At 60.2% G+C, this 20,414-nt stretch overlaps 2 protein-coding genes across 3 annotated transcripts in view; one reads left to right on the top strand and one right to left on the bottom strand.

The window, feature by feature from the left end:
- Positions 1 to 10,275, bottom strand: part of wdr36 (WD repeat domain 36) — a 30,102-nt gene extending 19,827 nt beyond the window's left edge. The window contains exons 1-7 of one of the 2 annotated variants that reach the window (XM_072453381.1): positions 10,016 to 10,275; positions 8,080 to 8,107; positions 6,826 to 6,926; positions 2,786 to 2,903; positions 2,595 to 2,727; positions 1,223 to 1,277; positions 984 to 1,116 (exon numbers count right to left, since the gene is read on the bottom strand). In XM_072453381.1, coding sequence (XP_072309482.1) covers positions 984 to 1,116; positions 1,223 to 1,277; positions 2,595 to 2,727; positions 2,786 to 2,903; positions 6,826 to 6,926; positions 8,080 to 8,107; positions 10,016 to 10,246 — 799 coding nt within the window. In that variant the 5' untranslated portion in view covers positions 10,247 to 10,275. Of the gene's footprint in view, positions 1 to 983; positions 1,117 to 1,222; positions 1,278 to 2,594; positions 2,728 to 2,785; positions 2,904 to 6,825; positions 6,927 to 8,079; positions 8,108 to 9,982 lie in introns of both variants that reach the window. The other variant, XM_072453382.1, reaches the window with a different exon arrangement.
- A 299-nt stretch (positions 10,276 to 10,574) lies between these two features.
- On the top strand, positions 10,575 to 19,059 carry atp6v1g1 (ATPase H+ transporting V1 subunit G1). The gene is made up of 3 exons (XM_072453380.1): positions 10,575 to 10,768; positions 17,744 to 17,844; positions 18,518 to 19,059. Exons 1-3 carry the CDS (start codon positions 10,687 to 10,689, stop codon positions 18,689 to 18,691), a joined length of 357 nt encoding a protein of 118 aa, XP_072309481.1. The 5' UTR covers positions 10,575 to 10,686; the 3' UTR covers positions 18,692 to 19,059.
- Positions 19,060 to 20,414: the final 1,355 nt, after the last annotated feature.

The raw sequence follows: 20,414 nt of genomic DNA, 5'->3' as shown, positions 1-20,414 counted from the left end.
CATACACCTGCACATGAGCCTTACATACACCTGCACATGAGCCGTACATACACCTGCACATGAGCCGTGCATACACCTGCACATGAGCCGTGCATACACCTGCACATGAGCCGTGCATACACCTGCACATGAGCCGTACATACACCTGCACATGAGCCGTACATACACCTGCACATGAGCCGTGCATACACCTGCACATGAGCCGTGCATACACCTGCACACGAGCCGTACATACACCTGCACATGAGCCGTACATACACCTGCACATGAGCCGTGCATACACCTGCACATGAGCCGTGCATACACCTGCACATGAGCCGTACATACACCTGCACATGAGCCGTACATACACCTGCACATGAGCCGTGCATACACCTGCACATGAGCCGTACATACACCTGCACATGAGCCTTACATACACCTGCACATGAGCCGTACATACACCTGCACATGAGCCGTGCATACACCTGCACATGAGCCGTGCATACACCTGCACATGAGCCGTACATACACCTGCACATGAGCCTTACATACACCTGCACATGAGCCGTACATACACCTGCACATGAGCCGTACATACACCTGCACATGAGCCGTACATACACCTGCACATGAGCCGTACATACACCTGCACATGAGCCGTGCATACACCTGCACATGAGCCTTACATACACCTGCACATGAGCCGTACATACACCTGCACATGAGCCGTACATACACCTGCACATGAGCCGTGCATACACCTGCACATGAGCCGTACATACACCTGCACATGAGCCGTACATACACCTGCACATGAGCCGTACATACACCTGCACATGAGCCGTGAATACACCTGCACATGAGCCGTGCATACACCTGCACATGAGCCGTACATACACCTGCACATGAGCCGTGCATACACCTGCACATGAGCCGTACATACACCTGCACATGAGCCGTACATACACCTGCACATGAGCTGTGATTGGTCCGCTTCTCACCTGTTCTGAAGGCGAGCGCTGTGATTGGTCCCCAATCCTGTGTGAAGCTCATTAGCGTCTCGTCCAATCGGATGTTGTGCATGAAGATGCGTCCCGTTGCCGTGCCAACGCCCACCACATCGACCGCGGGACTCTGGGAAATGAAACTAACATTTATAAAGAATAAAACTAACATTTATAAAGAATAAAACTAACATTTATAAAGAATAAAACTAACATTTATAAAGAATAAAACTAACCTGCTCCAGAACTGTGACTCCACAAGACCAGCCAGGAAACGAGAACACCAGCTTACTGCAGAGAGGAAGACCTGGTTTAGTCCTGGTTTAGTCCTGGTTTGGACCTGGTTTAGTCCTGGTTTAGTCCTGGTTTAGACCTGGTTAAGACCTGGTTTAGTCCTGGTTTAGTCCTGGTTTGGACCTGGTTTAGTCCTGGTTTAGTCCTGGTTTAGACCTGGTTTAGTCCTGGTTTAGTCCTGGTTTAGACCTGGTTTAGTCCGTTTAGTCTTGGTTTAGACCTGGTTTAGACCTGGTTTAGTCTTGGTTTAGACCTGGTTTAGACCTGGTTTAGACCTGGTTTAGACCTGGTTTAGACCTGGTTTAGTCCTGGTCTAGCCCTGGTCTAGACCTGGTCTAGACCTGGTCTAGATCTGGTTCAGACCTGGTTTAGACCTGGTTTAGTCCGTTTAGTCTTGGTTTAGACCTGGTTTAGACCTGGTTTAGTCCTGGTTAAGACCTGGTTTAGTCTTGGTTTAGTCCTGGTTTAGACCTGGTTTAGACCTGGTTTAGTCCTGGTTAAGACCTGGTTTAGTCTTGGTTTAGTCCTGGTTAAGACCTGGTTTAGTCTTGGTTTAGTCCTGGTTTAGACCTGGTTTAGACCTGGTTTAGTCCTGGTTTAGTCCTGGTTTAGCCCTGGTTTAGTCCTGGTTTAGTCCTGGTTTAGTCCTGGTTTAGACCTGGTTTAGACCTGGTTTAGACCTGGTTTAGACCTGGTTTAGTCCTGGTTTAGTCCTGGTTTAGACCTGGTTTAGACCTGGTTTAGACCTGGTTTAGTCCTGGTTTAGTCCTGGTTTAGTCCTGGTTTAGTCCTGGTTTAGCCCTGGTTTAGCCCTGGTTTAGCCCTGGTTTAGTCCTGGTTTAGTCCTGGTTTAGACCTGGTTTAGTCCTGGTTTAGCCCTGGTTTAGCCCTGGTTTAGTCCTGGTTTAGTCCTGGTTTAGTCCTGGTTTAGCCCTGGTTTAGCCCTGGTTTAGTCCTGGTTTAGCCCTGGTTTAGCCCTGGTTTAGCCCTGGTTTAGTCCTGGTTTAGACCTGGTTTAGTCCTGGTTTAGCCCTGGTTTAGCCCTGGTTTAGACCTGGTTTAGACCTGGTTTAGCCCTGGTTTAGTCCTGGTTTAGCCCTGGTTTAGCCCTGGTTTAGCCCTGGTTTAGCCCTGGTTTAGTCCTGGTTTAGTCCTGGTTTAGTCCTGGTTTAGTCCTGGTTTAGCCCTGGTTTAGCCCTGGTTTAGCCCTGGTTTAGCCCTGGTTTAGCCCTGGTTTAGTCCTGGTTTAGTCCTGGTTTAGACCTGGTTTAGTCCTGGTTTAGTCCTGGTCCAGTCCTGGTCCTGGTCCAGTACCTGGTCTTGACGTTCCACAGCTGTAGAGGGCCTTGTCTTGAGCCCAGCAGGACTTTGTTGAGGAAGGTGCTGGGATGCATCATGGCCGACAGGTCAAAGGTCGCAGGGTCAAAGTGCAGCCTCAGGTAAATCTCTGAAGAACAGGAGAGGTCAGAGGTCATGGGTCAGAGGTCATGGGTCAGAGGACTCACCGGCGCTCTGCACGTCCCACACGATGACATCGCCGCTGACATCAGCAGAGACCAGCTGATCGCCCAGAGGAAGTAAGAGACGCACTTCCTGTTGGTGTCCATGGTAACGATGCACCACCTGAACAACACAAGCATTAAACACTCCAGGTCATTGTGCTTCAGGTCAGTGTGCTTCAGGTCAGTGTGTGCTTCAGGTCATTGTGCTTCAGGTCAATGCTTCAGGTCATTGTGCTTCAGGTCAGTGTGCTTCAGGTCAGTGTGTGCTTCAGGTCAGTGTGTGCTTCAGGTCATTGTGCTTCAGGTCATTGTACTTCAGGTCATTGTGCTTCAGGTCATTGTGCTTCAGGTCAGTGTGTGCTTCAGGTCATTGTGCTTCAGGTCATTGTGCTTCAGGTCATTGTGCTTCAGGTCATTGTGCTTCAGGTCAGTGTGTGCTTCAGGTCATTGTGCTCCAGGTCATTGTGCTTCAGGTCATTGTGCTTCAGGTCAGTGTGTGCTTCAGGTCAGTGTGCTTCAGGTCATTGTGCTTCAGGTCAATGCTTCAGGTCATTGTGCTTCAGGTCAGTGTGCTTCAGGTCAGTGTGTGCTTCAGGTCAATGCTTCAGGTCATTGTGCTTCAGGTCAGTGTGCTTCAGGTCAGTGTGCTTCAGGTCAGTGTGCTTCAGGTCAATGCTTCAGGTCATTGTGCTTCAGGTCAATGCTTCAGGTCATTGTGCTTCAGGTCAATGCTTCAGGTCATTGTGTGCTTCAGGTCATTGTGCTTCAGGTCAGTGTGCTTCAGGTCATTGTGTGCTTCAGGTCATTGTGCTTCAGGTCATTGTGTGCTTCAGGTCAGTGTGCTTCAGGTCATTGTGTGCTTCAGGTCAGTGTGTGCTTCAGGTCATTGTGATTCAGGTCATTGTGCTTCAGGTCATTGTGTGCTTCAGGTCATTGTGCTTCAGGTCAGTGTGCTTCAGGTCATTGTGTGCTTCAGGTCATAGTGCTTCAGGTCATAGTGCTTCAGGTCATTGTGCTTCAGGTCAGTGTGCTTCAGGTCAGTGTGTTTCAGGTCAGTTCTCTTCAGGTCAGTTCTCTTCAGGTCAGTTCTCTTCAGGTCAGTTCTCTTCAGGTCATTGTGCTTCAGGTCAGTGAGGTCAGTGTGCTTCAGGTCAGTGTGCTTCAGGTCATTGTGCTTCAGGTCATTGTGCTTCAGGTCAGTGTGCTTCAGGTCAGTGTGTGCTTCAGGTCAGTGTGTGCTTCAGGTCAGTGTGCTTCAGGTCATTGTGCTTCAGGTCTAATCTAGATCCCGACCTATTGGTAAACTACAGACCTATTTCAAATCTTCCCTTCGTCTCTAAAATCCTTGAAAAAGTTGTAGTAAAACAGCTTTGTCGCCACCTGCAGGACAATAACTTATTTGAAGTTTTCCAGTCAGGGTTCAGAGCCCACCACAGCAGGGTTCAGAGCCCACCACAGCAGGGTTCAGAGCCCACCACAGCAGGATTCAGAGCCCACCACAGCAGGGTTCAGAGCCCACCACAGCAGGGTTCAGAGCCCACCACAGCAGGGTTCAGAGCCCACCACAGCAGGATTCAGAGCCCACCACAGCAGGGTTCAGAGCCCACCACAGCAGGATTCAGAGCCCACCACAGCAGGGTTCAGAGCCCACCACAGCAGGGTTCAGAGCTCACCACAGCAGGGTCCAGAGCCCACCACAGCAGGGTCCAGAGCCCACCACAGCAGGGTTCAGAGCCCACCACAGCAGGGTTCAGAGCCCACCACAGCAGGGTCCAGAGCCCACCACAGCAGGGTCCAGAGCCCACCACAGCAGGGTCCAGAGCCCACCACAGCAGGGTTCAGAGCCGCTGATGATGGACTGGTCTCAGTCCTGGTTCTGTTGGACCTCAGCGCAGCGTTTGACACCATCGACCACAACATTCTACTGCAGAGGTTAGAATGTGATGTAGGTGTTGGAGGAACAGCCCTCAGCTGGTTTAAATCCTATCTATCTGATAGGTTCCAATTTGTTAATGTAAACCAAGCTCTAAAGTAATTTACGGTGTGCCACAGGGTTCGGTACTCGGTCCAATTCTGTTTACTCTTTACATGCTGCCGTTAGGTCACATGATCAGGTCACATGGCATTAACTTCCACTGCTCTGCAGACGACACTCAGCTGTATTTATCAATGAAACCTGATCAGAGCGATCAAGTAGACAGACTTAGTGCTTGTGTGAAGGAGATAAAAACCTGGATGACACTAAACTACCTGCTTCTTAACCCTGAACAAACCGAGGTCATTGTGCTGGTCCTAAGCATCTACGAGACGCTCTATCTGAGCAGATAGTCACACTGGACAATGTCAGTGTAGCCTCCAGTTCTACTGTAAGAAACCTTGGAGTCTTATTTGACCAGGAGCTCTCATTTAAAGCTCATATAAATCAAGCTTGTAAAACAGAACGATTTCCATTTGTGCAACAAGAGCCAAAATCAGAAGAATCCTGCCTAAAAGTGATGCTGAAAAACTTATCCATGCATTTGTCACGTCTAGATTCTCCTGTAACTCCTGCTCACAGCAGGTCCTTAAAGCTCCATAAAAAGCTTTCAACTGGTTCAAAATGCAGCAGCAAGATTACTAACAGGAACAAAAAGAAGAGAGCACATTACACCGGTGCTGGAGTCTCTTCACTGGCTCCTGTCGAGTTTAGAATCAAATTCAAAATTCTACTCTTGACCTACAAAGCCATAAATGACATGGCCCCATCCTACCTCAAAGATGCTATAGAACCATATCATCCAAACAGAGCTCTTCGCTCTCAGAATGCTGGCCTTCTGGTGGTGCCAAGAGTCTCTAAAAGTACTGTAGGACGTAGAGCGTTTAGCTACCAAGCTCCTGTGTAATGGAATCAGCTCCCGGCCCATGTTAAATCTGCTGACACAGTCTCTTCATTTAAGTCCAGGATTAAAACGTTCCTCTTCGAAATCGCTTATGGTCAGAGTAGTTAGGAACAGAAACATAAACCCACAGCTTCAGCTACGCTGCCCTAGGAGTAACTGTGCTGGGGGAAGTATGACAGCTTGAGCACTATCCTCTTCTTCTTCTGACTACTTATGCTATCAAACAATATTTCTTTTTTGATTCCACTTGCAAACTGTTCACCTCCTTCTTTGTCTTTGTCTCACTCCTGAGGACCTGTGGACCCAGATGCCCCTCCCCTGGTGAAGTGGTCCCTGCCCTGTGTGGACGGTCCCTCATCTGCCTGAAGAGTGGCTCCAGCTCCAGTCTCCTTGTGTCCGTCTGTGAGAGTGGGATCTCTCCTTCACTGGAACTCCTCCAGGTTTCTACGCTTTTTTCCCAAAGAGGTTTTTTTTGTAGTTTTTCCTGGCCGAGAAGGAGAGTCTAAGGACAGAGGACCCTGGGACATCGTCCCTCGTCCCCACAGACATTGTCTGACTCCATCGCCACCACAGACATTGTTGATTCATTTCTCCCTGTGGCCCTCAGAGGCAACTGTTGTTGTGATTTTGGGCCTTACAAAAATAAATTGATTTGATTTGATTTGAGGTCATTGTGCTTCAGGTCATTGTGTGCTTCAGGTCATTGTGCTTCAGGTCATTGTGCTTCAGGTCAGTGTGCTTCAGGTCATTGTGTGCTTCAGGTCATTGTGCTTCAGGTCATTGTGTGCTTCAGGTCAGTGTGCTTCAGGTAAGTGTGCTTCAGGTCATTGTGTGCTTCAGGTCATTGTGTGCTTCAGGTCAGTGTGTGCTTCAGGTCATTGTGATTCAGGTCATTGTGCTTCAGGTCAGTGTGTGCTTCAGGTCATTGTGATTCAGGTCATTGTGCTTCAGGTCAGTGTGTGCTTCAGGTCATTGTGCTTCAGGTCAGTGTGCTTCAGGTCATTGTGCTTCAGGTCATTGTGTGCTTCAGGTCATTGTGCTTCAGGTCATTGTGCTTCAGGTCAGTGTGCTTCAGGTCATTGTGCTTCAGGTCATTGTGTGCTTCAGGTCATTGTGTGCTTCAGGTCATTGTGTGCTTCAGGTCAGTGTGCTTCAGGTCAGCACCTCTTTGCTCCTGGCGAAGGCGCTGATGTCTCGTCCTGAGGAGGTGAACACCAACATCCGATCTGCCGCCAAACACGAGATGTCCTCTGATAGGCTGTTGCCTAACAACAGAGACGACCAATCAGAGGCAGTTTAGAGACTCACTCAGTCCTGCTCTGAAACTGGGACTGTCACTCATGTGTAGATATGAGTTTATGTATATACAGGCTGCGAAATAGACGGGGGCCCTTAGGCCCTCAAATCTCCGGCGGTCCTTGGGTTTGAATTAGGAGGGGCCCCGGGCCCCTGTAACTAAATTCCTCGAAAAAAATCAAGATTTAACTAGTAATTTGTTCATATTTGGGGCATTTTCATCGCTTAAGTTTGGTTTTGACAGACATGCCACTTCACAGTCTTCTCGCTTCTCATTGGCCGAGTGGTGTCCGTGATCTAATTTCGATGAAAGCGGCATCTGATTGGCCACTGCGCTCTCGTCACGTTCATGTGTCCTCGGAAATGCTCGCTCTAATTTTGCCCCAAAAGTGATTTCTATGTCGGCGGCGTCAATCTCTCCTCAGTCTATTCAGTCTTTTTAAAGTTGTTTGCAACAAAAGCTGTGTCAATGTGGAATTATCCAAGGGCCCCAAGGGCCCCGCCCTTTGGGGCAATGTTTATATGTATATAATGTATATATGTTAGTAGTTTATTTTGTAGGCTGTGATTTCATATATTCCACAAGATCTCCTAGTGTCAAATGCTGTAAACAATATTTTTTGTGTAAGAAACATTATTATATTGAATTAAACTGTGCTCTTCATATCAGATAAAAGATAAAAGTACTTTCAATTGTTTTACATGCTAATAACCAGGTTTAAAACAACACATTTATCTTGTTCTTATGACGCCGCGCGCGCTTGTGGGCCCCTGAAATTGCTGGGGGGTCCCTAACTTTTTAGATAGGGGGCCCCCCTGTCCCCTAACTTTGAAAATCTATTTCTCAGCCTGATCTCATTCTGTAGCTGATGGTCTCGTTCACTGAATAAAAGTGTGTTCACTTGAGACATTTTCATGAAAGACTTTATGACAAACTATTGCTAATCGCTTATTAGGACGAATTATTCAATGTAAATCAATGACATATTCGTTTTGTTGAGAAAATGATCTTTAAAATGATGTTTAACTTATGGTATTGACCACGAAAGTGATGATGTAATAAAAACATATAAAGTCTGAGAATCGCCCGCGACAATAAACATGTTTCTGTCTCGTACTCACCAACTGACACTATCCCCAGACGACTCACCTGCAACACACGAGACACTGTGAGGAGGAGGAGAGGAGGAGGAGGAGGAGAGGGGGAGAAGAGGGGGAGAGGAGGAGGAGGAGACGAGGAGAGAGAGGAGGAGGAGGAGGGGGAGGAGAGGGGGAGAAGGAAAGGGAGAGGAGGAGAGGAGAGGAGGAGGAGAGGAGGAGAGGGAGAGGAGGAGGAGAGGAGGAGAGGAGGAGAGGGAGAGGGGGAGAGGGAGAGGAGAGGAGGAGGAGAGGAGGAGAGGGGGAGGAGGAGAGGAGGAGAGGGAGAGGAGGAGAGGAGGAGAGGGGGAGGAGGAGAGGAGGAGGAGGAGAGGGAGAGGAGGAGGAGAGGAGGAGAGGAAGAGGAGAGGAGGAGGAGAGGGGAGAGGAGGAGGAGAGGAGGAGAGGGGGGAGGAGGAGAGGAGGAGGAGGAGAGGGAGAGGAGGAGGAGAGGAGGAGGAGGAGAGGGGGAGGAGAGGAGGAGAGGGAGAGGAGGAGGAGAGGAGGAGGAGAGGAGGAGAAGAGGAGGAGGAGAGGAAGGAGGAGGAGAGGGGGAGGAGGAGAGGAGGAGGAGAGGGAGGAGAGGGGAGAGGAGGAGGAGAGGGAGAGGAAGAGGAGGAGGAGAGGAGGAGAGGGGGAGAGGGAGAGGAGAGGAGGAGGAGAGGAGGAGAGGGGGAGGAGGAGAGGGGGAGGAGGAGAGGAGGAGGGGGAGAGGAGGAGAGGAGGAGAGGGGGAGGAGGAGAGGAGGAGGAGGAGAGGGAGAGGAGGAGGAGAGGAGGAGAGGAAGAGGAGAGGGAGAGGAGGAGGAGAGGAGGAGAGGGGGAGGAGGAGAGGAGGAGGAGGAGAGGGAGAGGAGGAGGAGAGGAGGAGGAGGAGAGGGGGAGGAGAGGAGGAGGAGAGGAGGAGAGGAGGAGGGGGAGAGGAGGAGAGGGAGAGGAGGAGAGGAGGAGAGGGGGAGGAGGAGAGGAGGAGGAGGAGAGGAGGAGGAGAGGAGGAGAGGAGGAGAGGGAGAGGAGAGGAGGAGGAGAGGAGGAGGAGAGGAGGAGAGGGGGAGGAGGAGGAGGAGGAGGAGAGGAGGAGGAGAGGAGGAGAGGAGGAGGGGGAGAGGGAGAGGAGGAGAGGGAGAGGAGGAGGAGAGGAGGAGGAGGAGAGGGGGGGAGGAGGAGAGGAGGAGAGGGGGGAGGAAGGGGGAGAGGAGGAGGAGAGGAGGGGAGGAGAGGGAGGAGGAGAGGGAGGAGGAGGAGATGGAGGAGCGGGAGGAGAGGGAGGAGGAGCGGGAGGAGGAGAGGAGAGGGAGGAGGGGAAGAGGAGGAGCGGGAGGAGAGGGAGGAGGAGAGGGAGGAGAGGGAGGAGGAGAGGGAGGAGGAGGAGAGGGAGTAGGAGAGGAGAAGGAGAGGAGGAGGAGAGGAGGAGAAGCGGGAGGAGAGGAGGAGGAGAGGGAGGAGAGGAGGAGGAGGGGGAGAGGAGGAGAAGAGGGAGGAGAGGAAGGAGGAGGAGGAGAGGGGGAGGAGGAGAGGAGGAGGAGAGGGGGGAGGAAGGGGGAGAGGAGGAGGAGAGGAGGAGAGGGAGGAGAGGAGAAGGAGAGGGAGGAGGAGAGGGGGGAGGAGAGGGAGGAGGAGAGGGAGGAGGAGGAGAGGGAGAGAGGAGGAGGAGAGAGGAGGAGAGGAGAGGGAGGAGGAGAGGGGGGAGGAGAGGGAGAGAGGAGGAGAGGGAGAGAGGAGGAGGAGAGGGAGAGAAGAGGGGGAGAGGAGGAGGAGAGGAGGAGGAGAGGGGAAGAGGAGAGGGGAGGAGGAGAGGGAGGAGGAGAAGAGGAGCAGGAGGAGAGGGGGAGGAGGAGAGGGAGGAGGAGAAGAGGAGCAGGAGGAGAGGGAGGAGAGGAGGAGGAGAGGAGGAGGAGAGGATGATGCAGATGAAGACTTACGTTGAACGTGTGGAAGCATTTTCCCACTGACGTCAGCACGTAGAACTCGCGGTGCTTCTGATGATACCGGAGCGCGTGCGGCACGTGGTTCGAGTACAGGCCGAGCACGCGGAACCCGGAGAACAACGCGCTCCCACCGTGTGACGTCATCCCGTGCTTTAACGGGGATTTGCCTGATTTACCGGAGATAGCACGAGCGGCACCGGGAGCACGAGGGACCGCAACAAGCATCAGGGAACCGGAAGTGTCCAAGAGTCCGGGCGGAAACAACGGCCGACGAAAGTTCCGCCCCGAACAAGAAGAGAAACACATTCATTTAATATTTTATTATTTGTTTGATGGGTTTCTATAACTAATACATTTGTCCTTGTGAAAAACAACAACACGTAAAACATTATTGATAATTATTTAAATTAAACTAAATAAAGCCACAGACTGCGTGAGAAAAGGCATGTTCACATTTTATACGTTTTGTATAAAGAATTTAGAAAAGCTAAATAAAAGCAGAAGCTTTTTCATGAATAAAGAAACGCAGTTGGCCTCGTGACTGGATCACGTGAGCCGTGACGTCGTGACGTTGTCAGCTGACTGCAGAGCTCTGACCTTCTGCTTCTGTCGCGTCGCGCTCCGGTTGTTTCACGGTTTTCTCTCGGTTCTGTCCCGGTTGCGACATGGCGTCTCAGTCCCAGGGCATCCAACAACTGCTGCAGGCGGAGAAGAGGGCGGCCGAGAAGGTGGCGGAGGCCCGCAAACGTGAGTCTGAGCCCGGGGAGAGCGAGGGGAGAGGCCCGGGGAGAGGAGCACCGAGGCCCGGGGAGAGCGAGGGGAGAGGCCCGGGGAGAGGAGCACCGAGGCCCGGGGAGAGCGAGGGGAGAGGCCCGGGGAGAGCGAGGGGAGAGGCCCGGGGAGAGGAGGCCCGGGGAGAGCGAGGGGAGAGGCCCGGGGAGAGGAGCACCGAGGCCCGGGGAGAGGAGCACCGAGGCCCGGGGAGAGCGAGGGGAGAGGCCCGGGGAGAGGAGCACCGAGGCCCGGGGAGAGCGAGGGGAGAGGCCCGGGGAGAGGAGCACCGAGGCCCGGGGAGAGGAGCACCGAGGCCCGGGGAGAGCGAGGGGAGAGGCCCGGGGAGAGCGAGGGGAGAGGCCCGGGGAGAGGAGCACCGAGGCCCGGGGAGAGGAGCACCGAGGCCCGGGGAGAGCGAGGGGAGAGGCCCGGGGAGAGGAGCACCGAGGCCCGGGGAGAGCGAGGGGAGAGGCCCGGGGAGAGCGAGGGGAGAGGCCCGGGGAGAGGAGCACCGAGGCCCGGGGAGAGCGAGGGGAGAGGCCCGGGGAGAGCGAGGGGAGAGGCCCGGGGAGAGGAGCACCGAGGCCCGGGGAGAGCGAGGGGAGAGGCCCGGGGAGAGGAGCACCGAGGCCCGGGGAGAGCGAGGGGAGAGGCCCGGGGAGAGCGAGGGGAGAGGCCCGGGGAGAGGAGGCCCGGGGAGAGCGAGGGGAGAGGCCCGGGGAGAGGAGCACCGAGGCCCGGGGAGAGGAGCACCGAGGCCCGGGGAGAGCGAGGGGAGAGGCCCGGGGAGAGGAGCACCGAGGCCCGGGGAGAGCGAGGGGAGAGGCCCGGGGAGAGGAGCACCGAGGCCCGGGGAGAGGAGCACCGAGGCCCGGGGAGAGCGAGGGGAGAGGCCCGGGGAGAGCGAGGGGAGAGGCCCGGGGAGAGGAGCACCGAGGCCCGGGGAGAGGAGCACCGAGGCCCGGGGAGAGCGAGGGGAGAGGCCCGGGGAGAGGAGCACCGAGGCCCGGGGAGAGCGAGGGGAGAGGCCCGGGGAGAGCGAGGGGAGAGGCCCGGGGAGAGGAGCACCGAGGCCCGGGGAGAGCGAGGGGAGAGGCCCGGGGAGAGGAGCACCGAGGCCCGGGGAGAAGGAGGGGAGAGGCCCGGGGAGAGCGAGGGGAGAGGCCCGGGGAGAGGAGCACCGAGGCCCGGGGAGAGGAGCACCGAGGCCCGGGGAGAGCGAGGGGAGAGGCCCGGGGAGAGGAGCACCGAGGCCCGGGGAGAGCGAGGGGAGAGGCCCGGGGAGAGGAGCACCGAGGCCCGGGGAGAGCGAGGGGAGAGGCCCGGGGAGAGGAGCACCGAGGCCCGGGGAGAGCGAGGGGAGAGGCCCGGGGAGAGGAGGCCCGGGGAGAGCGAGGGGAGAGGCCCGGGGAGAGGAGCACCGAGGCCCGGGGAGAGGAGCACCGAGGCCCGGGGAGAGCGAGGGGAGAGGCCCGGGGAGAGGAGCACCGAGGCCCGGGGAGAGCGAGGGGAGAGGCCCGGGGAGAGGAGCACCGAGGCCCGGGGAGAGGAGCACCGAGGCCCGGGGAGAGCGAGGGGAGAGGCCCGGGGAGAGCGAGGGGAGAGGCCCGGGGAGAGCGAGGGGAGAGGCCCGGGGAGAGCGAGGGGAGAGGCCCGGGGAGAGGAGCACCGAGGCCCGGGGAGAGGAGCACCGAGGCCCGGGGAGAGCGAGGGGAGAGGCCCGGGGAGAGGAGCACCGAGGCCCGGGGAGAGGAGCACCGAGGCCCGGGGAGAGCGAGGGGAGAGGCCCGGGGAGAGGAGCACCGAGGCCCGGGGAGAGGAGCACCGAGGCCCGGGGAGAGCGAGGGGAGAGGCCCGGGGAGAGCGAGGGGAGAGGCCCGGGGAGAGGAGCACCGAGGCCCGGGGAGAGCGAGGGGAGAGGCCCGGGGAGAGGAGCACCGAGGCCCGGGGAGAGGAGCACCGAGGCCCGGGGAGAGCGAGGGGAGAGGCCCGGGGAGAGGAGCACCGAGGCCCGGGGAGAGGAGCACCGAGGCCCGGGGAGAGGAGCACCGAGGCCCGGGGAGAGCGAGGGGAGAGGCCCGGGGAGAGGAGCACCGAGGCCCGGGGAGAGCGAGGGGAGAGGCCCGGGGAGAGCGAGGGGAGAGGCCCGGGGAGAGGAGCACCGAGGCCCGGGGAGAGGAGCACCGAGGCCCGGGGAGAGCGAGGGGAGAGGCCCGGGGAGAGGAGCACCGAGGCCCGGGGAGAGCGAGGGGAGAGGCCCGGGGAGAGGAGCACCGAGGCCCGGGGAGAGGAGCACCGAGGCCCGGGGAGAGGAGCACCGAGGCCCGGGGAGAGCGAGGGGAGAGGCCCGGGGAGAGGAGCACCGAGGCCCGGGGAGAGCGAGGGGAGAGGCCCGGGGAGAGCGAGGGGAGAGGCCCGGGGAGAGCGAGGGGAGAGGCCCGGGGAGAGGAGCACCGAGGCCCGGGGAGAGCGAGGGGAGAGGCCCGGGGAGAGGAGCACCGAGGCCCGGGGAGAGGAGCACCGAGGCCCGGGGAGAGCGAGGGGAGAGGCCCGGGGAGAGGAGCACCGAGGCCCGGGGAGAGCGAGGGGAAAGGCCCGGGGAGAGCGAGGGGAGAGGCCCGGGGAGAGGAGCCCCGAGGCCCGGGGAGAGCGAGGGGAGAGGCCCGGGGAGAGCGAGGGGAGAGGCCCGGGGAGAGGAGCCCCGAGGCCCGGGGAGAGCGAGGGGAGAGGCCCGGGGAGAGGAGCACCGAGGCCCGGGGAGAGCGAGGGGAGAGGCCCGGGGAGAGCGAGGGGAGAGGCCCGGGGAGAGGAGGCCCGGGGAGAGCGAGGGGAGAGGCCCGGGGAGAGGAGCACCGAGGCCCGGGGAGAGCGAGGGGAGAGGCCCGGGGAGAGGAGCACCGAGGCCCGGGGAGAGCGAGGGGAGAGGCCCGGGGAGAGGAGCACCGAGGCCCGGGGAGAGCGAGGGGAGAGGCCCGGGGAGAGGAGCACCGAGGCCCGGGGAGAGGAGCACCGAGGCCCGGGGAGAGGAGCACCGAGGCCCGGGGAGAGCGAGGGGAGAGGCCCGGGGAGAGGAGCACCGAGGCCCGGGGAGAGCGAGGGGAGAGGCCCGGGGAGAGGAGCCCCGAGGCCCGGGGAGAGCGAGGGGAGAGGCCCGGGGAGAGGAGCACCGAGGCCCGGGGAGAGCGAGGGGAGAGGCCCGGGGAGAGCGAGGGGAGAGGCCCGGGGAGAGGAGGCCCGGGGAGAGCGAGGGGAGAGGCCCGGGGAGAGGAGCACCGAGGCCCGGGGAGAGCGAGGGGAGAGGCCCGGGGAGAGGAGCACCGAGGCCCGGGGAGAGCGAGGGGAGAGGCCCGGGGAGAGGAGCACCGAGGCCCGGGGAGAGGAGCACCGAGGCCCGGGGAGAGCGAGGGGAGAGGCCCGGGGAGAGCGAGGGGAGAGGCCCGGGGAGAGGAGCACCGAGCCCCGGGGAGAGGAGCACCGAGGCCCGGGGAGAGCGAGGGGAGAGGCCCGGGGAGAGGAGCACCGAGGCCCGGGGAGAGGAGCACCGAGGCCCGGGGAGAGCGAGGGGAGAGGCCCGGGGAGAGGAGCACCGAGGCCCGGGGAGAGCGAGGGGAGAGGCCCGGGGAGAGGAGCACCGAGGCCCGGGGAGAGGAGCACCGAGGCCCGGGGAGAGCGAGGGGAGAGGCCCGGGGAGAGCGAGGGGAGAGGCCCGGGGAGAGCGAGGGGAGAGGCCCGGGGAGAGGAGCACCGAGGCCCGGGGAGAGCGAGGGGAGAGGCCCGGGGAGAGGAGCACCGAGGCCCGGGGAGAGGAGCACCGAGGCCCGGGGAGAGCGAGGGGAGAGGCCCGGGGAGAGGAGCACCGAGGCCCGGGGAGAGGAGCACCGAGGCCCGGGGAGAGGAGCACCGAGGCCCGGGGAGAGCGAGGGGAGAGGCCCGGGGAGAGCGAGGGGAGAGGCCCGGGGAGAGGAGCACCGAGGCCCGGGGAGAGCGAGGGGAGAGGCCCGGGGAGAGCGAGGGGAGAGGCCCGGGGAGAGGAGCACCGAGGCCCGGGGAGAGCGAGGGGAGAGGCCCGGGGAGAGGAGCACCGAGGCCCGGGGAGAGCGAGGGGAGAGGCCCGGGGAGAGGAGCACCGAGGCCCGGGGAGAGGAGCACCGAGGCCCGGGGAGAGCGAGGGGAGAGGCCCGGGGAGAGGAGCACCGAGGCCCGGGGAGAGGAGCACCGAGGCCCGGGGAGAGGAGCACCGAGGCCCGGGGAGAGCGAGGGGAGAGGCCCGGGGAGAGGAGCACCGAGGCCCGGGGAGAGCGAGGGGAGAGGCCCGGGGAGAGGAGCACCGAGGCCCGGGGAGAGGAGCACCGAGGCCCGGGGAGAGCGAGGGGAGAGGCCCGGGGAGAGGAGCACCGAGGCCCGGGGAGAGCGAGGGGAGAGGCCCGGGGAGAGGAGCACCGAGGCCCGGGGAGAGCGAGGGGAGAGGCCCGGGGAGAGGAGCACCGAGGCCCGGGGAGAGCGAGGGGAGAGGCCCGGGGAGAGGAGGCCCGGGGAGAGCGAGGGGAGAGGCCCGGGGAGAGGAGCACCGAGGCCCGGGGAGAGGAGCACCGAGGCCCGGGGAGAGCGAGGGGAGAGGCCCGGGGAGAGGAGCACCGAGGCCCGGGGAGAGCGAGGGGAGAGGCCCGGGGAGAGGAGCACCGAGGCCCGGGGAGAGGAGCACCGAGGCCCGGGGAGAGCGAGGGGAGAGGCCCGGGGAGAGCGAGGGGAGAGGCCCGGGGAGAGCGAGGGGAGAGGCCCGGGGAGAGGAGCACCGAGGCCCGGGGAGAGCGAGGGGAGAGGCCCGGGGAGAGGAGCACCGAGGCCCGGGGAGAGGAGCACCGAGGCCCGGGGAGAGCGAGGGGAGAGGCCCGGGGAGAGGAGCACCGAGGCCCGGGGAGAGCGAGGGGAGAGGCCCGGGGAGAGGAGCACCGAGGCCCGGGGAGAGGAGCACCGAGGCCCGGGGAGAGCGAGGGGAGAGGCCCGGGGAGAGCGAGGGGAGAGGCCCGGGGAGAGCGAGGGGAGAGGCCCGGGGAGAGGAGCACCGAGGCCCGGGGAGAGCGAGGGGAGAGGCCCGGGGAGAGGAGCACCGAGGCCCGGGGAGAGGAGCACCGAGGCCCGGGGAGAGGAGCACCGAGGCCCGGGGAGAGCGAGGGGAGAGGCCCGGGGAGAGGAGCACCGAGGCCCGGGGAGAGGAGCACCGAGGCCCGGGGAGAGGAGCACCGAGGCCCGGGGAGAGCGAGGGGAGAGGCCCGGGGAGAGGAGCACCGAGGCCCGGGGAGAGCGAGGGGAGAGGCCCGGGGAGAGGAGCACCGAGGCCCGGGGAGAGGAGCACCGAGGCCCGGGGAGAGCGAGGGGAGAGGCCCGGGGAGAGGAGCACCGAGGCCCGGGGAGAGGAGCACCGAGGCCCGGGGAGAGGAGCACCGAGGCCCGGGGAGAGCGAGGGGAGAGGCCCGGGGAGAGGAGCACCGAGGCCCGGGGAGAGCGAGGGGAGAGGCCCGGGGAGAGCGAGGGGAGAGGCCCGGGGAGAGCGAGGGGAGAGGCCCGGGGAGAGGAGGCCCGGGGAGAGCGAGGGGAGAGGCCCGGGGAGAGGAGCACCGAGGCCCGGGGAGAGGAGCACCGAGGCCCGGGGAGAGCGAGGGGAGAGGCCCGGGGAGAGGAGCACCGAGGCCCGGGGAGAGCGAGGGGAGAGGCCCGGGGAGAGGAGCACCGAGGCCCGGGGAGAGGAGCACCGAGGCCCGGGGAGAGCGAGGGGAGAGGCCCGGGGAGAGCGAGGGGAGAGGCCCGGGGAGAGCGAGGGGAGAGGCCCGGGGAGAGCGAGGGGAGAGGCCCGGGGAGAGGAGCACCGAGGCCCGGGGAGAGCGAGGGGAGAGGCCCGGGGAGAGGAGCACCGAGGCCCGGGGAGAGGAGCACCGAGGCCCGGGGAGAGCGAGGGGAGAGGCCCGGGGAGAGCGAGGGGAGAGGCCCGGGGAGAGGAGCACCGAGGCCCGGGGAGAGGAGCACCGAGGCCCGGGGAGAGCGAGGGGAGAGGCCCGGGGAGAGGAGCACCGAGGCCCGGGGAGAGGAGCACCGAGGCCCGGGGAGAGGAGCACCGAGGCCCGGGGAGAGCGAGGGGAGAGGCCCGGGGAGAGGAGCACCGAGGCCCGGGGAGAGCGAGGGGAGAGGCCCGGGGAGAGGAGCACCGAGGCCCGGGGAGAGGAGCACCGAGGCCCGGGGAGAGCGAGGGGAGAGGCCCGGGGAGAGGAGCACCGAGGCCCGGGGAGAGGAGCACCGAGGCCCGGGGAGAGGAGCACCGAGGCCCGGGGAGAGCGAGGGGAGAGGCCCGGGGAGAGGAGCACCGAGGCCCGGGGAGAGCGAGGGGAGAGGCCCGGGGAGAGCGAGGGGAGAGGCCCGGGGAGAGCGAGGGGAGAGGCCCGGGGAGAGCGAGGGGAGAGGCCCGGGGAGAGGAGCACCGAGGCCCGGGGAGAGGAGCACCGAGGCCCGGGGAGAGGAGCACCGAGGCCCGGGGAGAGGCCCGGGGAGAGGAGCACCGAGGCCCGGGGAGAGGAGCACCGAGGCCCTGGGAGAGCGAGGGGAGAGGCCCGGGGAGAGCGAGGGGAGAGGCCCGGGGAGAGGAGCACCGAGGCCCGGGGAGAGGAGCACCGAGGCCCGGGGAGAGCGAGGGGAGAGGCCCGGGGAGAGGAGCACCGAGGCCCGGGGAGAGCGAGGGGAGAGGCCCGGGGAGAGCGAGGGGAGAGGCCCGGGGAGAGGAGCCCCGAGGCCCGGGGAGAGGAGCCCCGAGGCCCGGGGAGAGCGAGGGGAGAGGCCCGGGGAGAGGAGCACCGAGGCCCGGGGAGAGGAGCACCGAGGCCCGGGGAGAGCGAGGGGACATTCCGGGTCCTTCACAGGGACACTCCGGGGACACGTCAAACATGTTTTTGTGTTTTTCAGGTAAAAATCGCCGTCTGAAACAAGCGAAAGAAGAAGCTCAGGCCGAGATCGAACAATATCGTCTCCAGAGAGAGAAAGAGTTCAAGACCAAAGAAGCAGCGGTCAGTCCCCAGAACCCTTTAGTCCCACACCAGAACCCTTTAGTCCCACATCAGAACCCTTTAGTCCCACACCAGAACCCTTTAGTCCCACATCAGAACCCTTTAGTCCCGCACCAGAACCCTTTAGTCCCACATCAGAACCCTTTAGTCCCACACCAGAACCTTTAGTCCCGCACCAGAACCCTTTAGTCCCACACCAGAACCATTTAGAACCCTTTAGTCCCACACCAGAACCCTTTAGTCCCGCACAAGAACCCTTTAGTCCCGCACCAGAACCCTTTAGTCCCACACCAGAACCATTTAGAACCCTTTAGTCCCACACCAGAACCCTTTAGTCCCACACCAGAACCCTTTAGTCCCACATCAGAACCCTTTAGTCCCACACCAGAACCTTTAGTCCCGCACCAGAACCCTTTAGTCCCACACCAGAACCATTTAGAACCCTTTAGTCCCACACCAGAACCCTTTAGTCCCGCACAAGAACCCTTTAGTCCCGCACCAGAACCCTTTAGTCCCACACCAGAACCATTTAGTCCCACACCAGAACCCTTTAGTCCCACACCAGAACCCTTTAGTCTGGTTCCGTGTTGTCTCTGGTTCCGTGTTGTCTCTGGTTCCGTGTTGTCTCTGGTTCCGTGTTGTCTCTGGTTGTAACTCTGGTTCCGTGTTCTAGGCGCTGGGTTCCCATGGCAACAGTGCGGTGGAGGTGGACCGTGACACGGTCGAGCGCATGAGCCGGATCCAGTCCAGTTTCAAAGGAAACAAAGAGGCCGTTCTGAGCGAGCTCCTGAAGCGCGTCTGCGACATCCAACCAGAGCTGCACGCCAACTACAGGGTCCAGGGATAGACCTGACCACGCCCTGACCACGCCCTGACCACGCCCTGACCACGCCCTGACCCGCTCCTGACCCTGACCATGCCCTGAACCGCTCCTGACCACGCCCTGACCCCGCCTTGACCCGCTCCTGACCCTGACCATGCCCTGAACCGCTCCTGACCACGCCCTGACCCCGCCTTGACCCGCTCCTGACCCTGACCACGCCCTGACCCGCTCCATGTGCTGAAGCTCGTACAAAGTTCTGTTTGTGTTTTTTGTGAAAAAATAAGTCCTTTTGTTTTATTTATAAATATTGTGTTGGTGTCGACCAATCAGGAGTGAGTATTGTGATCATGTGACTGTGAGTTAATGTATGAATAAAAAGTCTGAACTTTTAATGAGTTGTTCAAGTCTGTGAGGCTCCTCCCACTGAAACACGTACAATAGGCTCCTCCCACTGAAACACGTACAATAGGCTCCTCCCACTGAAACACGTACAATAGGCTCCTCCCACTGAAACACGTACAATAGGCTCCTCCCACTGAAACACGTACATTAGGCTCCTCCCACTGAAAAGCGTACAATAGGCTCCTCCCACTGAAAAATGTACAATAGGCTCCTCCCACTGAAACATGTACAATAGGCTCCTCCCACTGAAACATGTACTATAGGCTCCTCCCACTGAAACATGTACTATAGGCTCCTCCCACTGAAACATGTACAATAGGCTCCTCCCACTGAAACATGTACAATAGGCTCCTCCCACTGAAACATGTACAATAGGCTCCTCCCACTGAAACATGTACAATAGGCTCCTCCCACTGAAACATGTACAATAGGCTCCTCCCACTGAAACATGTACAATAGGCTCCTCCCAGATATGGAGCACTTTTTGTCCCTCTGTTCGAAGCTTCCACGCTGCAGTGTTGGAGGATCCAGCTGTTCCACTTCCTGTTTGGCGTCCTCAGTGATCCTGAGGGACGTACTGGACCACCTGGAGGGACCATGACCCGGGGGAAGGTGCCAAGGTACACAATTGTCCCCAGAGCTGTCCCAGGCCCAGTGAGCTGTCCCAGGAAAGTTTTGGTCTATACGCGGAGTGTCTCCTGTCCTTTTAGACTGGGACAAACACAAGAGCAGGAAGGACACTGGACACACCAGGACTAGGACTCTATCTTCTGCTGCTCCAACCAGGCTCTTCACTTTCCCTCCTCACCATGTCCCGCCCACTGTCCCGCCCACTGTCACGCCCACTGTCACACAAACACACGTGTGTTGTATCAGTCCACACGGGGGAGTGGCACGTGTTCACTTGACTCTGTGTCTGCTGAGGTCTAATAAGATAAGATAAGATAAGATAATCCTTTATTGTCCCACATGGGGAAATTTCATTGGTGCAACGCAGGTAGATACAGAGGTAGATCCAGAAGAACAGATCATTTATAGGAAGTCTGAAAAACACTTTCAGTAGAAGATCTCCTATAAATAAATAAAAACTCCCATATATATATATATATATATATATATATCCAGTGCAGTGGAGGTGTGGTCAGTGCAGTGGAGGTGTGGTCAGTGCAGTGGAGGTGTGGTCAGTGCAGTGGAGGTGTGGCCAGTGCAGTGGAGGTGTGGCCAGTGCAGTGGAGGTGTGGTCAGTGCAGTGGAGGTGTGGTCAGTGCAGTGGAGGTGTGGTCAGTGCAGTGGAGGTGTGGTCAGTGCAGTGGAGGTGTGGTCAGTGCAGTGGAGGTGTGGTCAG

Source organism: Eucyclogobius newberryi, unplaced genomic scaffold, assembly GCF_026437365.1.
Source record: "Eucyclogobius newberryi isolate DKJ021-1_F unplaced genomic scaffold, fEucNew1.0.hap1 SCAF_2, whole genome shotgun sequence".
Taxonomy (NCBI): Eukaryota; Metazoa; Chordata; class Actinopteri; order Gobiiformes; family Gobiidae; genus Eucyclogobius; species Eucyclogobius newberryi.
The sequence above is the reverse complement of the archived record's forward strand: the minus strand, read 5'-3'. Positions and strand labels throughout refer to the sequence as shown.

Bases quoted from the DNA above. Each gene is read 5' to 3' on its own strand.
- atp6v1g1 (XM_072453380.1), top strand. From the start codon at position 10,687: ATGGCGTCTCAGTCCCAGGGCATCCAACAACTGCTGCAGGCGGAGAAG. The intron at 10,769-17,743 runs GTGAGTCTGAGC...TGTGTTTTTCAG, and splicing joins GGTGGCGGAGGCCCGCAAAC to GTAAAAATCGCCGTCTGAAA. The intron at 17,845-18,517 runs GTCAGTCCCCAG...TCCGTGTTCTAG, and splicing joins TCAAGACCAAAGAAGCAGCG to GCGCTGGGTTCCCATGGCAA.